General features: G+C 45.2%; 1 protein-coding gene across 1 annotated transcript; it reads right to left on the bottom strand.

The window, feature by feature from the left end:
* Positions 1 to 8,018: 8,018 nt before the first annotated feature.
* LOC121442079 (coiled-coil domain-containing protein 190-like) lies at positions 8,019 to 12,716 on the bottom strand. Its single transcript, XM_041643550.1, has 5 exons — positions 12,457 to 12,716; positions 12,241 to 12,287; positions 11,814 to 12,047; positions 9,390 to 9,510; positions 8,019 to 9,004 (listed from the first exon to the last, which is right to left on the bottom strand). Exons 3-5 carry the CDS (start codon positions 12,007 to 12,009, stop codon positions 8,458 to 8,460), a joined length of 864 nt encoding a protein of 287 aa, XP_041499484.1. The 5' UTR covers positions 12,010 to 12,047; positions 12,241 to 12,287; positions 12,457 to 12,716; the 3' UTR covers positions 8,019 to 8,457.
* Positions 12,717 to 16,169: the final 3,453 nt, after the last annotated feature.

Here is a 16,169-nt window from a genome sequence, read left to right on the forward strand (position 1 = left end):
AGAAAAGGAGGACGGAAAGAAGGGAGGGAGGAAGGAAAGAATGCTAAGAAAGTAGAGAAATTCCAGCTGTGGGAATGTGTTTATTCCTGGTGTGCTTTCTGCAGGGCCTGCTGCATCACCGTCGTGTTCTCATGTGTGAGTCTGAGACTAGGAATGTAGACTACAGTATGTCTCTAATGGGTCTGAGCACAGATTCTCTAATTGGTGAGATTGTACCTGTGAGGACAGGTGTGTGTGTGTGTGTGTGTGTGTGTGTGTGTGTGTGTGTGTGTGCGTGCATGAGGCTTGCACTCAAGGCCTTGCATGTTGATGGATGACTTCTCAAACAGTAGGGTAAGGGGTGTCTTTATCCCGTGGGACTATTACCACACTGTAGACGTTCTCTTGGCTGTATATTAGAATGGCCAAATAAAAGGTAGCCCTTCTGATTACATTAAAGCTGATAAGAACAGGAAATGGGATAGACAGACGGTTTCTTGGAAGAAAGAACGACATGGTGAGATGGAAAATGCAGGCACGGTGTGGCTCTTGGCAGTGTGAGCAGGATTTTCTCTCCTTGCTGTTACCCCCAGTCTCTCTGTGCTCACAGTACCTGTTGGACTCCTCGCTGCTAATCTTATCCTTTCCTTCTCAATGCCATGCTAGAAAGACTGAGGAAATGAAACTAGTCACTCCCCACTTCCAATTCTCTTCCTACATTAAGATGGCTTCCTCATACCTATGGCTACCGAGCAGGTCCAGGGAGTTGTACGTCTTATAGTGTTCAGAGATTTTGCTGTCTAGAACATCCCAGAGTGAGGTGATGTTCATGTTCTCCCAGTCCCAGAAAATCGACCCGTGTGCCATCTTAGAACCTCTTGATGCCATCCTTTCAGACCTAACAGTCATCTATCTGGCTATTAAGATTATTATTTTATTTTAATTATATTTAATAATCACAGCTAAGATTATGATTATTTTGCTCTTTAACACTGTTGTAACTGCCCCACTTCATCTGTACCCCCTCTCTTAACTTATCTCATTTTGACTGTGCCTCCAGCTTTGCCCTAATTCTAGTCCCAGCATTGGCCTCCCAGGTTCCTCGGCATCACATATAGCCAGGGTTGTCTATTTTCTGCCCTCTGAGCCAGCCTATTTTTGGTAGTATCCCCTCTCATTCTCAGAAGCCTTCCAGTTCAGATGAGAGACCACACGGCAGCCTTAATAGGAAGGCTGTTGTTCTTCTGTTATCTGACCTCTTCCAGGTTCTCAGCTTGTTCACGGTTGGTTTCTTTCTGTTTCCTCTTCTGCCTGGAGCAAGTTGACCTCAACCAGGTCAGAAAGTCATATCCAGGTATGGCTGTGTCTAAAAGAAGGAAACCGCTACTCTCTTGGCTTCTTTTTCTTCAGAACAGAGATATTTTTCCCCGAAGCAGTCAGTGGATGTCTCCTGTCTAATTGGCGAGTACTAAGCCACACACCCCTTTCAGAATGAATTACAGACTGACTGGGGTAGGCTTTGGTTGATCGCTTGTGGTAGAAAGGATGTCAGGGAATAATTTAAAAACAGTGACTTCCTGACTCAGTGCCTGAGTTGAATTTGTTCTGAGATCTGTTTATGTCACCAGCTGTCAGGATCCTCAGACTCAGCACTGCTTCCTTTTTTAGCTCTTGTGTGGAAAGAAGTGAGGTGTTGCTGGTGTTATGACGGGGCCTTGGAACTGATGGGAAATAGATTGAGTTCTTAGTCCTGCTTGCGGCCTATTCAGAATCGACCCAGGATCCTGACATTCAAATCTCTCCCATAGATTTCTCACTTGTGATGATGACCCCGACACTGGCAGCAGTTGAACCAGCAAAGCGTTTTGTTTCTTTATCTCACCGTTTCTGCCTCACTTATGCTAAGATTTTAAACTGGGTTATTGCTACGTTTGCATGAGTATGCTTGTGTGTGTGTGCGTGTGTGTGTCTGTGTGTTCATTCATGGGAAAACTCAAAGGAATAGCAAAGGGAAACAGCCCGTAAGAAAAACTACCTTCTGGAATATATGGGATCTCTGTTGTCTATTTGATCTTTATGATATAAAAAGCGTGTTCTAATCCAGCTTTTATTCTATGATACTGTTTCTAAAGTGTGCTTAGTGACTTGCCATAGTTCCTGGAGATGATTTATGGACAGAGTTTCCATGGTCATATCCAGCTAATTCAGCTTCATTTAATTTCCCCTCTGGGTGCGCACCCTGATATTAGCATATTAAAGACTTAAGAGAAGTCCCAGCTGGAGATATTGATTCCAATGGTCTGACTCAGGTTTCCCCAGGCTTATTTCAACTCTATGTCTTTCCTTAATAGCACTTAGCAAGATTTCTTGGAAAACCGGTGGAGAAATTTTGTTAGCTTAAGTCTTGACTCTCAAGGTAATTCTTTCTGAATGGGTCATCTTTACCACCAGGGGGCAGCATTGGAACATACATAGAGAACAAATTTCCATTCTAAACCAAAATTCACTCAAAAAATTCACCCAAAGTAAGCACTTTCATATTTAGCTTCTTTTGGGGGAAGTCATTTCACATATCCGAACTGAGGTTGAACTGGCTAACTTCTATATCCTGTGCCAACTCCAAGGCCCTATGGCAAAAACCCAGGAGGGGAGGAAGATAACCTGTCCCCAGCATAACTTTGTTATGCTTATCTGTGTGATATTTAGGATAAAATAGCCAAGCAGGGATGAGCTGTGAGCTTGTGAACCCCGGGATCTGATTGCTGATCTGGGGCACACCCTCCTGGGTGTGAACTTTTTTTGGCCCAAGGAGAATTGGTTTCTGGGTAAAAGGAAAGTAGGTGTTTTCTGGTCCTTATGAAGAAGAAACATTCACCTTGATGCTGTGAGTATAATTATGGACGGTCTTGATTTTGTGGTTGCGGCACCTGCTGAACTTTCAGTACAGTGGGTTTTTTTTTTTTTTTTTCACTGTTTAACAGGACACCATAGGTAGTGCTTCTGCAGAGACAAGCTACTGGGGACAGCCAGTTCACACCTGCGGTTCTCTGTTTTCCGGGGATGGTGTCAACAGTGATGTGACCTGTCCTGTGTCCTCGGAGCTCCCTGGAGAAGCAGCCAGGCTCTGCTCTTGCCAGTTCTCTTCCTATATATCTTCTCCAGACACTGTTCTTTCTCATTCAAGTCTTATCTGCCTCATTTTTCTTTCCATTTAGGACCCAACTTACACTGAATTTATTATTTCAGACGGGTCTGAATGAAAACACTGGCAAATTTGTACCAAAATTTTCTGGAACTTAAAATAAAGTCTGGCTGCCAAATGTAATTGTGACTAGAGAATAACCCCAGCATTCAGGAGGCTGCACAGTAAGACTCCGAGTTTGAGACTATCTTGGGTTGTATAGCAAGAGCAGCCAAATCCAAACTGTGTTAGGACCACCATTCACCCACAGGTACTGAAACAATCACCTCCCGCTGGCCTGTGGCAAGCCACCACTTTGCTGGTGTGAACACCTCTAGTGAGCCATTGTGTAACTGTGGGGTGCTTCTCTTTGCTTATATTCCCAAAGAAAGGGGTGTGTGTGTGTGTGTGTGTGTGTGTGTGCACGCACGCGCGCGCACACACACATATGTATGCATGACATGGTCATATTCCCTAAGGAAATGGAGCATAAGAAAAATACCATGGATATGTAAAATTTCATTTATTTGTTTACTTTTAAATTTTTGTTTTATGTGTGTGGGTGCTTTGCCTGCATGTACGTCTGTGGCCCATGTGTGTGCAGTGCCCCACAGGCCAGAAGGGGGAGTTGGATCCCCTGGAACTGGAAGTACAGTCAGTTGTTAGCTGCCATGTGGCTGCTAGGAACAGAGACCTGGTGCTCTAGTAGCCAGTCTCTTAACTGCTGGGCCGGCTCTCTAGCCCTTACATATATTCTCTAAATCCCTTCCTGTCTCTAATTCCGAATCTCCTCCCTTTCTCCTATGAACCTGCTCAACACCCTCAGCTTTCATGGTCTGTCAGTGTCTGGCTCCCTTCTCCGCCTCCACAACTTCAGGAGGCCACTGGGCTGGTTGGACACAGGCCTTCTGAGCCTGCTGGGTAGATGAATGTGGCAGGGTTGGGCAAAGGCCAGGGCTCCGGGTTGCATCCTGCTTCTGAGGCTTGCCACTAAGAGCTTCTGAGCACATACTGTGACCTTTCTGAGTAGTCAGAGTAAGGGTGAAAGCTTTCTTTTCATCAGGGAGAGGAGACAGAGACCTTGTCATCTCTCCCTCATACATGGGTTCTTAACCGCTGATCCATCACCAGTCCCCTGTACAACTAAATTTAAAAATAACAGGACCATTGCCAGACACAATGGGCATTCTCATCATAGCTTCCTGTTTTCTGGAGTCCAAGGGGAAGCTAAGAAGGAAATAGCTGAAGATTAGCAGGAATGCACTTGCTTGCTGCCTGTCCCCCTCCCACCAGCCGTGAGGTGTGTCAGTTTGGCTAGCTTAGCATCATTTGCCTCCTCCCACGTCAACATAGGCAAAGAGTCCCCAGCACAAACATACATTCAGTTTCCCATTGCTGATTGTACAGTGAACTATTCCCTATGCATAGCTTCTGCACATTTCTCTTCATCTCAGATTAAATTGTGAAAAGAGAATTTCTCCCTTCTATGACCACGGCAATGACAGTGTTCATGTCATGATAGGTCAAGTGGATATGTGTTATTTAGAGTCTTATTAGATTTCCCTGTAGTTCAATTCCATGGAACAAATTTTACAGAATTGAACTCAAGCCATTCAAAAATAACATGACTAGTTATATTGAAGTTAATTTATACTCGATTGACTGATGGCTGTTATCAGAACACTTGGCAGCATCCTGATCATAGTGGGGGTGGAAATGTGGGAAGCATAGGGTGTGTTTCATATTATGTCCAGTTCTCAAGTGATCCCTACTCTAACCCACAAGTGAGAGCAGAACTGTGTGATAAATTAATGTTGTTGTTGTTTTTAAATTTTGGGTAAGGAAATTTCTTGGGGCAGGGTCTCACATAGGCAGATTGGCCTCAACCTTGAAGTATTAATAACTCTTGTAGTCTTGATAGTAAATGGGACTCAGCATCTGCCTCTCCACCTCAAAACTGAACAGTCTCAGCTCAGCAAGGTGGAAACAGAATGGTTGCTTTGCTCCCAGGGAAGCTGTCATCAGTTTCATTTACTCTTGTTGGTTACAAGTTGTTATGGATAATGATGAGGAAAAAGCTAAGTGATGAGAATTCTTGTTTTGAAAAGAAAAAAAGGGGAAGTGCTGTGGAATAATGCTCTTGTACCCTGTAAAGATTTGTCACTCGTATTGGTTTAATAAAAAGCTGACCGGCCAGTAGCCAGGCAGGAAGTATGGGTAGTGTGACCAGACTAGGCGAATTCTAGGAAGAGTAAGGTCTTGGTCTGAAGTCACCATCCAGACACAGAGGAAGCGAGATGAAAATGCTCCACTGAGAAAAGGTACCTAGATAAAATTATGGGTTAGTTTAAGCTGTAAGACATAGTTAATAATAAACCCGAGCTAATAGGCCAAACAGTTTATAATTAATAAAAGCCTCTGTGTGTTTCTTTGGGACGGAACATTTGTGGTACTGGGTGGGACAGAAACTTCTGTCTACAACTATTGGCCTGATATGTCCTTGCATTTTTGCTTTGAAGACTTTATTTTTGCATCTGTTCATTCACTAGGTGTCACTTGTGTGCAGACATGTTTATTCAGGCTGGAGGGAGTGGAAGCCAGAAGCAGATGCCCAGAGCCTTCCTCGATTGCTTCTCCACTTTACTTTTCAAGACATGGTCCCCCACCAAGCATTGCCATTTCTGGCAGACCTGATGACCAATGAGACCTTGGGATCTAGCTGTCTCTGCCCCACCCCCACCCCGTGCTGGGATCACAGATGTGTTTGGTCACACCCGGCTTTTGTGTGGATAGTGGGAATCTGAACTCAGGTATTCAAGCTCGCACAGCAAACTCCTTACCCACTGAGCCATGGTCTCTTAGGTGCCGCTTTTTATTATTCTTGGTCAGCTTTAAGGCTTCCTTGCAGAACTGATAGAGCACCTGTGTTATAGCTTAGAGTGGGTTGAGGAAAGAGGTCCAGTCATCACCTCTCTGAGTGTCCGGATGCCTCTGCCTGGGCAATGTGGTGATAGATGCCTCCACCAGAAGGCATTTGGGTAATACGGTAATAGATGTCTCCACATGGAAGGCATTCAAATAATATGGTAATAGATGCCTCCACACAGAAGGCATTCAGATAAGACGGTAATAGATGCCCTCCACATCTATTAGATCTCTCTATCTAGAAGGCATTCTGGGAAAGCTTTTCTCATCAGGGAGCAGGAAGAGATCATCTCTCTCTCGAATACTTGGGCACTCTGTAAAGGGGGTTCTCTGTACTGGGAGCCCCCACCTTTATGACCAGTGTAAATAATTTGTGAATCACCCAGTTTTGTCCCTGACTTGCCTTCCGTGTTAGAGAACACCCTGAAAGAAGGTTTCTTGTGTTTCTTCAACCATAAACTATTGCCTTGTCATTGAAGACCAAAGGCTGGGCTAAAACGACTGAATTGTGCAAGATTGAGGGATGCTTTTGTCTTCAACTAAGTGGCAGCAAGGTAGATGGGGTGTGACAGAGGTGTGACAGTGTGCAGACCAAGAATGCATTCTGATTTGCTCTGATCATCTGTAAAACAGGAACTAAAAGACAACTCTTTCCAGAATTCTGAGGAGCAATTGGAATTGATATGCTGTGTGGAAAGTTCGGGAAGGCAGAAGGTGCTGGAAACTGGGAGCTATTATGAGTTATAAATTTAAACACCAGGCATCTCAAATGGGAATTAAATTGTGTTATTAAAGCAACTGCAATTAATTCATACTTTGTCATTAAATTCAAATTAATTTAAACCCTAGGAGCTTTAGCACTAGAAGATTGGGTCCTTTATCATTTTTGATATAAATTGTTTTGTTTCTTCAAGATAGCCTTAAGCTAGAATACAACAAATATATTCTCCTAATGTAAACAGGTTCTGGGGATACGAGTTTGCAATCCAGCTCACTAGGAGGTTGAGGCAGGAGGATCACTGAACGTGGGAGTTCAGAGCCAACCCAAGACAGCATAGCTTAGCCCTGTCTCAAAAAAAAAATTAATTCAAAGTAAATAAATAAGTCCAAAATAACTATATAGGTCTTGAATTTATTCTTTTGGTTTCCAAATTTTCTATAAGGTTGAAAAATTGAATTTAACAGTTGCTATCTGACTTTGGATTTCTAACTACAAGCTAGTTTTTCTAACGAAGTTAATATAAACAGTATATGATAAAAGGGGCAGTTTTATTTGGTGTGTATTCAGTGAGCAGAGGATTAAAGTATTAACAGTGAGCTGTTGTTCCCTGATGACATATGACATCATTTGTTTGAAGTGTGAAATCTGGACCATCTGGGTGGGAAACAAAGTTTACTCAATCAATTTACAGTGAGATGCACGCTATGCAGACCTATTTACTTAAAACAGCGATCTTTGTTTTACTAAGAGAGCTTTTCTAGACAGAGTCTCGATATGTAGCTCACTTTGGCTCTGTAAATCCTCCTGCCTCAGCTTCCCAAATACCGGAATACCGGGGTTATAAACATGTGACACCACCCTAGCTTAAAACAGCAATTTTTAAATGAAAATTTTTCTTTCACTGTGAGACGGTTGGTTATTGACTGGATGTGGTATAGCTTTTATAGTGTGCTGGACGTTTTAAGATATTTTGATTTGGGAGGAGAGGAAAGGACACAGATTAGTTTCTTTCATTAGGATCCAAAAATGTTTGGTATTAAGGTTAAAACGGGGGCGGGGAGAAATCCAGCTGGAACTACTTGAAAAGGAAGAAAGGAAGTAAGGAAATGAAGGAGAGGAAGGGAGAGAAGGTTGGAAAGAAGGAAGGAAAGAGAAAAAAGGGAAGAAGAGAGAGAGGAGCTTCAAAATAAGAGTACGGAACTGTGGCAAGAACAGGTTTTATTTGGAGACCACAGCACTACATAATTTCAGTGGGGTTCCCATGCAAACCCTAAAAGAAAGGAAAACACGGTGACTAGCTGTGCCGATTGGCCAACAGGTGGCGCTATAAGCAGCACCTCTATGAGACGGATCTTTGGATAAACAAGACTTTGTTTCCATCAAAGCAAGTCCAGGCTCTCAATTTAAAGTATTTTCAAATATTCCCCCCCTTTCATAGTAGCCTTTATTATGAGCAAGTTTATTCTGAAAAAGATCATATAAAAGGGCAGGAGGCCCTAAGGATGCAGAAGAAAGTTGTCTTGGATTTCTGCTTATTTCTTTCTGTGCCTTGCTTATCGCAGCTATTTGAGGGTCACATTCCTTAGCGATTATGGTATCTTATTGTCAAGCTACATTTCACAGCCAGGTAGGAAGAAACTTGGTACCATTTTCACAGTTTTTCCCCTGCTCTGGGTAGTGAGGCGTCTCCATGTCCAAATATCTCCCCAATGCTAAGCATCCTCTCGGACTCGGGGGGCACCCTGTGGCGGAGATAGTGGGCCTCTTTAGCCTTTGCCAACAGCTCGAGGAAGGTTGACTCTGCACACTTGCCGTTGAAGCTTCCTGCACATTCCACAGAGCATGGGGCATTTTGCTCCTCAGCATCCTCGTGGGGCTTTGGATCGGCATTTTTTGATCTAGTCTCATCTGCAGGTCCCAACCCCTTCACACCATCTGGGCTGTCTTCTGTATTGTTGATGGAAACCTCTTGACCATGACACGGGACAGGGACATTTCTGTTTGAGTCCATGCCCTTAAGTGGTTTCGCAGACTCTCCCTCCTGGGCTCCTGAATACTCTTCCTTGTAGCAGCTGGTGCTGTCACGCTGGGATTGCAGGTGATCCTGGCTTCTCGGGGCAGCTTTGAGGGCAGTGTCAGGTAAAGAGGGCCCATGAATCTTAGTTTTAGCTTCTTGGGTCATATTGGTTGGCGGTATCCTGGGGAGGCGGGAGAAGGGATGAAAAGAAAGAAAGAAATGTCATTGGAAATTGAAGGGTCTCCTATTTAGGCCTTTCCATTTACTAGACTGTGTGTGTGTGTGTGTGTGTGTGTGTGTGTGTGTGTGTGTATGTGTGTGTACGTGTGTATATGCGTGTACGTGCGTGTGTGCATGTGTGTATGTGTATGCACGCATGTGTGTGCGTGTGTGTACGTGTGTATGTGTGGCAGTTTTGTTGAGGAGCTAATGTGGGTGTGAAGTGGCGGAGGGTGAGGGGCAGAGGTATATCTTTCTCGGAAGGAGATGGCAGCATCTCCTTACATGGAGGGGAATGTTTTAAAGAGCTTGGTTGGCACATGGGAGTCATTTACTCATCTTCTTACCTGATTTTAGACTGCGTGGCTATGTGCCTCTGTCCTGTTTGTGGTGAGAACGTGAGAGAATCTCTTGGTCTCTTCTGAATTCCATTCTTGGCATAAGAGGAGAACCTTTTCTTGATGATATCTGCTGTGGCATAGTTAACAAAAGATGGGCTGGAGGGATGGCTCATCTGTTAGGAGTGCTCCGTGCTCAACCACGAGGACCAAGAGTTTGGAGCCCAACACCCACATCCACGATCCACAAACACCTTTAACTCCACGGGATCTAACACCCTCTTCTGGTCTCGGCCAGCACTTGCATGCACATGTGCTCATGCATGCACTGAGACATACACACAGACATATGTCTACACAAATAAAATAAAGTTTAAAATGGGTTCATGTGGCTTGAATTGTAGAAAATTTTATTTATTAGGGTCCTTGTCCTTAGTTCTTGAGATTGTGACACTATTTGGAGTTGGGTTCTTTATAGATATGATCAAATTAAAATGAGGTCATTATGGTGGGCCCTGACCATTGTGATGGCATGCTTATGATAGCAGCAGTCGGAGCAGACAAGCAGAGAGGGCAGGGTTGGGGGTAGACCTGTCCCTTACGCACCAAAGAGAGAGCCTGCTCCTGCCTCCTACCGGAGGAAACCCTGCTCACACTCCCGCTTTGACTTCAAGGCTTCAGAGGTTGAGACAATGAAGTTCTCTGGTTTGAGCTGTGCGGGATTTGGGACTTTGCTGTGCAGCCCTAGAAATTGAGTCTAATAGGTGAGGGGAGTGAAAGCTGGGCTCTCACTCTTGGAGAGCTAGCATGTGAGCATCCTGGGTCCCCATCGCACGTTGCCCTTCTCTGACACAATGGACAAAAACAGCAAAGCTTCCTGTAGTTCCTGCTGTTTGCCTAGAATGTGTCAGAGAGGATTTAGACACCAGGATCAGATGTTGCAACCGCCCCAGTCCTGATGGGTTTTGTTTGAATGTTTTACTTGGCAAGGGCAAGTGTTTAAAAACAGAAAACACCTGGGTGTGGACATTTTGTCTGTTTACTACAGTTGTTTGCCTTACTTCTACCCACGGCAAGTGTTTGTAACTGCCAAAGGCCAGGATTAAGTGGACTTTCCATTTTCCCAGTTGATGTTCCGGGCTCTCGTAGTCATAGCTTGAAGAGAACACACTGACCCTATTTTTTAAGGCATTTAAATCGTGCATTGGTTTGTGTTTGGATGGGAATCGTGTAAAGTCACAGTGGGTAAGGCCAGGGGTGTTGTTTAGTAGTAGATGGCTTGCTACACCTGCACAAGGCCCTGGGTTCAATCCCTAGCAGTAGGCCATCTGCTCCCCTCCCCACTAAATCCAAACCAGAAATCCCAACCAAGGATAACAAACAAACACAAACATAACCACCAGCAAACAGACCCAGGCCACTTCCCTCTGAGAAGCATCCTACTGAAGTTAGAATGTATGAGGCAGTGGGAATGAGGGCACCGGACCAGGCAAGAGGCATGACTATCACATGAAACACAATATTGAGTTAGTTCTGGCACCTGCCTTAAGTCAGGGGGAATGTCCTGAGAAATTGAATTCACCAACTCCATGTAATTTTGAAGGAATGTTGAGACCTAATTATTTGACGAAGAAAACGAGGCGCGCTGGTTTCTACAAGGTACACAACTGAACCCGTTTCCAGCAAGACAGCAGGAGCACTTTCACTCTGAGATGACTTTGCATTGCTGATCTGAGTAATTAAAAGTTGTCAAACCCTAAGCAAATGCTTTGTGCTTAGGTTTGTGCCAAATTCGCACTGAGAGCTCAGATAATTTCACAGGATGGGCATCACCACTCCTATTCCTCATCAGAGGTCAGAATCCCAGAGAAAGGGTTTCTGGTTTCCTTTTTAAATTTCGCTTATAACATGGGCAAGGGAAGTGGCTCCTTCCTTCCTTCGCTGGTCAATAAATGGCCACTAGATCCCAAGGAGAAAGGCGGTGATGATGAAGGAGTAAAATCAGCTCTGAGAGAGGGAAGAGATCACTGTGTGAAGAGTCAAAGAAGGGGGGAGGGAAGAGGAAGGGAGAAAGGAAGGAGAAAGAGAGAGAGAGAGAGAGAGAGAGAGAGAGCGCAAATTAGAAACAGGACAATGATGGAAGCCTGGGGGAAGATTGGGAACCAAGCAGCAGAAGAAGCTATGGAGTTTGGGGACAGGGTGAAGGACCAGGATAGTTAGGCCTGCTTAAATACATGGGAGGTAGAGACACTTGTTCTACTGGTCATGCAGGACCCTGAAGGACCCTGGTGTGAGGCAAACACTCTTCTTCCCTTCTCTCAGTGAGATGGAGGCTGCTATCACCCCCCTCCACCCCCTCTGGGGTAGACTGCTCCTTACTTCTGGAAGTCAGGGCAGATTAGAAGCAGATTGCCCCTTGGGACAGGGCCTCACCTTGCTGCAACCGCTGCAGTTCTTTCTGAAGCTGTCTCTGCTCCCTGGCCAGCGTCTTCACGTGGTAGAGGCAGATGACCTCTAGCCTTTGCAGGCTCAGGCTGAGTCTGGCTTCAGCTCGCCTGGCATTCTTCCTCTCCGAGTCGAACTGCTTGTACAGTGGTCCCCTCGCCATGTTTCTGTCCATCCTCTTCATGGTTGCAGACAGTGAAGCGCGTGTCTTTCACAACCAACCTAAAAGAGCCAAGATGCTGGTCTCTGGTGACTGGTCGCCAATTAGTTTGAAACCGAATTTTATTGAACTCCAAACTGCCTCATCAGATGAAGTTGCGATCTCAAAACCCACCCTTCCACCTCCTTAAATCCAGGAACACTCCCATAAAGGGGACACACCTTTTTTCTCCTTTGGGTCTCTCCCAATACTCACCTCAGGGCTTCAGCACAGAATGTGTGCAGGGTAGCAGGCGGTTGCTCCTGCCAAGGCCATAGTGGTAATAATTCATTAAAGTAAGATTAGCATTAAGGAAGGGGACACAGTCATACACAGGGCAGTTCAACTTCAGAGACTATTGTAAATCAGCTTGATCTAGACTCTCAAGTACAGACTAAAGTGTCACCAGAGAACCAGGTAGGCATCACTTACCTGCAAACCCAGTTATCACTGTGAAAATCTTCGTTTCTTGGGCTGCAGTAGGCTAGGTCTGTTTTACTGTGCTTGTTTTCTTCATTAAGAAGAGCTGGTGCAAGAGGAGGAGGCAGCTTGGAAGAGGGCCACTGGCACAGTGTTAACTACACTTGAGGGCTCTCTGCTTTTTCCTGTCTCCCCGGGTTAGGAATGCCGCCTCCTCAAGCCCTGGGTACCAGTCAGTCCCTCTTGAAGAGGCCACATCTCTAACGTGCTTTGAGAATGAAGGAAGCTTGCCAACTTCCAGCCCTCCCCAGAGAGGCCTGCAGCGCTCCTCGCCGTGACCATGGGAGCCAAGAATGAAAGAAAGCAAAGAGTCCCTCACTGTTTGTCACCGTTCTCTTCTTTTCCACCTCTCTCCTCCTCTCTTCTACACCCCCACCCCGGCATTCTTCCCATCTCCCACCCTCTTTCCTGTTTCTTGGAAACCAAAAGAAAGCACCCTGTCTTCCCTCTCACGCCTGTGCCCACTTTGCACTGAAGGGCATTTGATTTGCTTATCCTACATTATTGCACCCAATGTTGAGTGTTTCCAGGCTTCTAACCTTCTTAAGTGCATTTTGAAGTTTATTTAGATTTGCAAAGTATTGGACATAGCATTAGATGAAGCGATTTTTTTTTTTTTTAGAAATGAACTTTTGTCTTCATGTTTGGATCACTGCAGCAGAGAGTAGAGTTGAACTATTGGTTATAGAAAAAGCTACTGGGCGGGGCTACTGTTGTTTTTTTGGGGATCCTTCTGGAAATATGAGGCAGTAATATTCCGCAGTCTAAAGACAACCAGCAACACTGGGGCCCAGTAATCCTCTCAGGGTTTCTGAAAGGTGGCTAAGCAGCCCCTATGACCACAGTCACCACCCTGCAAACAAACTATTTAAAGAGATTACTGAGGAGACGAGAGAGGGAGGACCGGTTCTCAGGCTCTGAGTGAGGAATAATGCCTTCTCAGAGCTTTCCTATGGCATACCTTCTTCATCTCCAGGATTTAAACAAATAGGGTGCAGGACAGAAAGTGGGGTGCCCCGTAAGGGTAGACTGGCACTCTACTGCCCCATCAGGAAAGCTGATAAATCATGCCGTACTTTTGTGCCCCCTCCCAGCTGAAGACATTGTGGCATCTCACACAAATTGTGTGTCATCTTGAGAAACTGCTGATGGAGAGAAGTTTGCGGAACTAACCCTATGAAGGGCCCTTAGTGTGGTGTGCTTCGTGATCCTCTGGTCCCCACGAGAACGCGTTGGAGGCACAGACGCCAAATGCGGGAGCAGAAACCGTGCTGTACCCATGGTCTGTGGGAGGAGAAATGCTTCAACAGAGAGGAGCTGGAAGCATGAGCCCGGCCTGAGGGATCTGGGTGAAGATGAGCTTCCTCCAGAAAGCCGCACTTCTTAAAACAGAGGCAACCCGGGCACACAACAGTGGCAGAGAAAGAGTAAAGCCCCAAGCAACAGCAGCAGCAAGAAACAAGCCCTGCTGGCTGGGTTAGAAAGACAAGGGAAGGAATGGAAGCTTAACAAAGAGTGCCTTGGGGCTGGGAGATGGCTCAGTGTTTGCCACACAAGCCTCAGGTCCTCAGTCTGGACCGGCAATACCCATGCAAAAAGGCCAGGCATGGTGATGCATTCCTGTAACCAAACCACTGGAAGAGGAGGGGCCAGAGAGATCTCTGGAGCTCACTGACCATCTAGCCTTGCTGAATTAATGAATTATAGGTTCTGTGAGAGATTCTGTCTCAAAAAAAAAAGGCAAAAAGTTGCTGAGGAAGGCACTTAATGCCTTTCTGGCCTCGGTGTACATACACACGAACATGTATACACACACACACACACACACACACACACACACACTGTTCCCCACTCTACTCCAACAATGGGAGGAGGAGAATGACAAGACATCACCCTTCTTCCTCTTCCTCCACATCCTTGGAGCTCAGGGAGGAAAGGTCTCACCTGCATGTAAGACTGAAGCTTTAAAGTGAGCGGAAACTTCTTATACACAGAGTGGCCAGAAGCATGGAGACTTTGTCCAGTCTAATCAGGGAGAAGAAATAAAAGAGTCAAGGAAGATGGTGGTGGTTGTAGGAGTCAGCCATGAAAAGCTAGATATGAACCGATCACACAAAGGAAGTCAACCATTGTCACCTGCCAGAGTAGGACTCAGCCATCGATAAGTTTAATGGAGGCCTGAGTCGCAGTGGTTTATCCTGAAGCCATACCTGGTTGCAGGAAAAACCATAAACTAAGATTACCTGAGCACCACCCATGAACAGACCATCCAAAGGAAATGCCTAATGTTCCAACCATTGTAGATAAGATCACCTGCCAGCATACCTGCACCAGGACACCCTAGAAAATGTCAGCCAATCAGGGGCCCTGAACCTCAGAAACCCCTCACCCCCACCTTTACTACTATAAAATCCCAACTCTAACTGAGCTCGGGGGCTCTTCTTTTATTCTAATACGTTGGACGTGTGGAGAGACCGAGTTTGAAAACTTGCATAAAATAAAGGCTCTTTGCTTTTACATACGGGACTCGGTCTCCTTGTTGGCTTTTGGGGGACTTCGCAGATTTGGGCATAACAGCGGCAGGTGTGAAATTATCATTCCAGGATCATGTCTTGGCTACCACCCACAGAGAAAGACTCAGTGATTACAGGGCATGGAAAACCTTACCATGTGGAGAATTTTAGGCTGTCTGCTCTTCTCATGATAATTTACAGAGTCAATCACCATCAAAATCTTCACAGACTTTTATTTTTTCCTGGTCAATATTGAAAAACTAACTGTAAATTCGAAATGTCCATGCAAAAGGTTGATGATGGTCAGATAACTTTTAAATGGGAGCACAAAGAAGACCAACATTGTGTGACTTCCAGACACCTACTCTAAAGCTACAGCAAGATTGTACTGTGCCAGAATAAAAGTCAACATGCAAGACCACAGACAGAAAAGAGATTTCAGAAAAGACTTGCACATCTAGTTCGTTTGCTTTTGACAGAAACATCAGCAACGAGGGGAAGGCTGTGTTCCCCGCAGGGTGTGCTGGAGGAATCGGTACCCATGTTGAAGAATTCACCTCAATCCTTGTGCTTTACCAAATGAGGACAGCGAAGAAGAGGGACTTTATGTCTTCATTTAAGGGCTAAAATTACAAAATTTCTACAAGGGAGAAAGTAAAATGTTTTTGTAAACATAGGTTTAGGCAAATAATCGAAAGTAGACAAAAACAGATAAAAGTAAAAGTTAATAAACTGTATCAAATGGTAGCAAATCTCCTTTTCTTCAAAGTGCACTGCCAGAGAAGAGGGATGGTGTGCCAGCTCTGGAGGATGCTCCAGCAGCCTCCTTACTTTACAAGGAGCCTGTGTGTGCAACGGCCCAAACAGCGTTGGCATGACGACGTCAACAGCCCCATTCCAAAATGGACAAAGGACAGAACAAACAATCTAAAGGAGTATGCAAGAGGAGATGAGAAAATGGGTATGTATGCTCAGTGTGGTGAGCTTTTGGGAATCCCAGATCAAACCCACAGAGAGATGCCCCATCTCAACTGCCAGCCTAACACAGACAGCAAGGATGGCTTCGCAGACAAAGATGCTGGGGGGATATGGTAAACTGAAGCTGTCATGGATTGACTATTTAAATGTAATTTATATAACCATTTGGGGAAC

Source organism: Microtus oregoni, unplaced genomic scaffold (genome assembly GCF_018167655.1).
Source record: "Microtus oregoni isolate MIOR12 unplaced genomic scaffold, Mior012 000086F_ref0000336, whole genome shotgun sequence".
Classification (NCBI taxonomy): Eukaryota; Metazoa; Chordata; class Mammalia; order Rodentia; family Cricetidae; genus Microtus; species Microtus oregoni.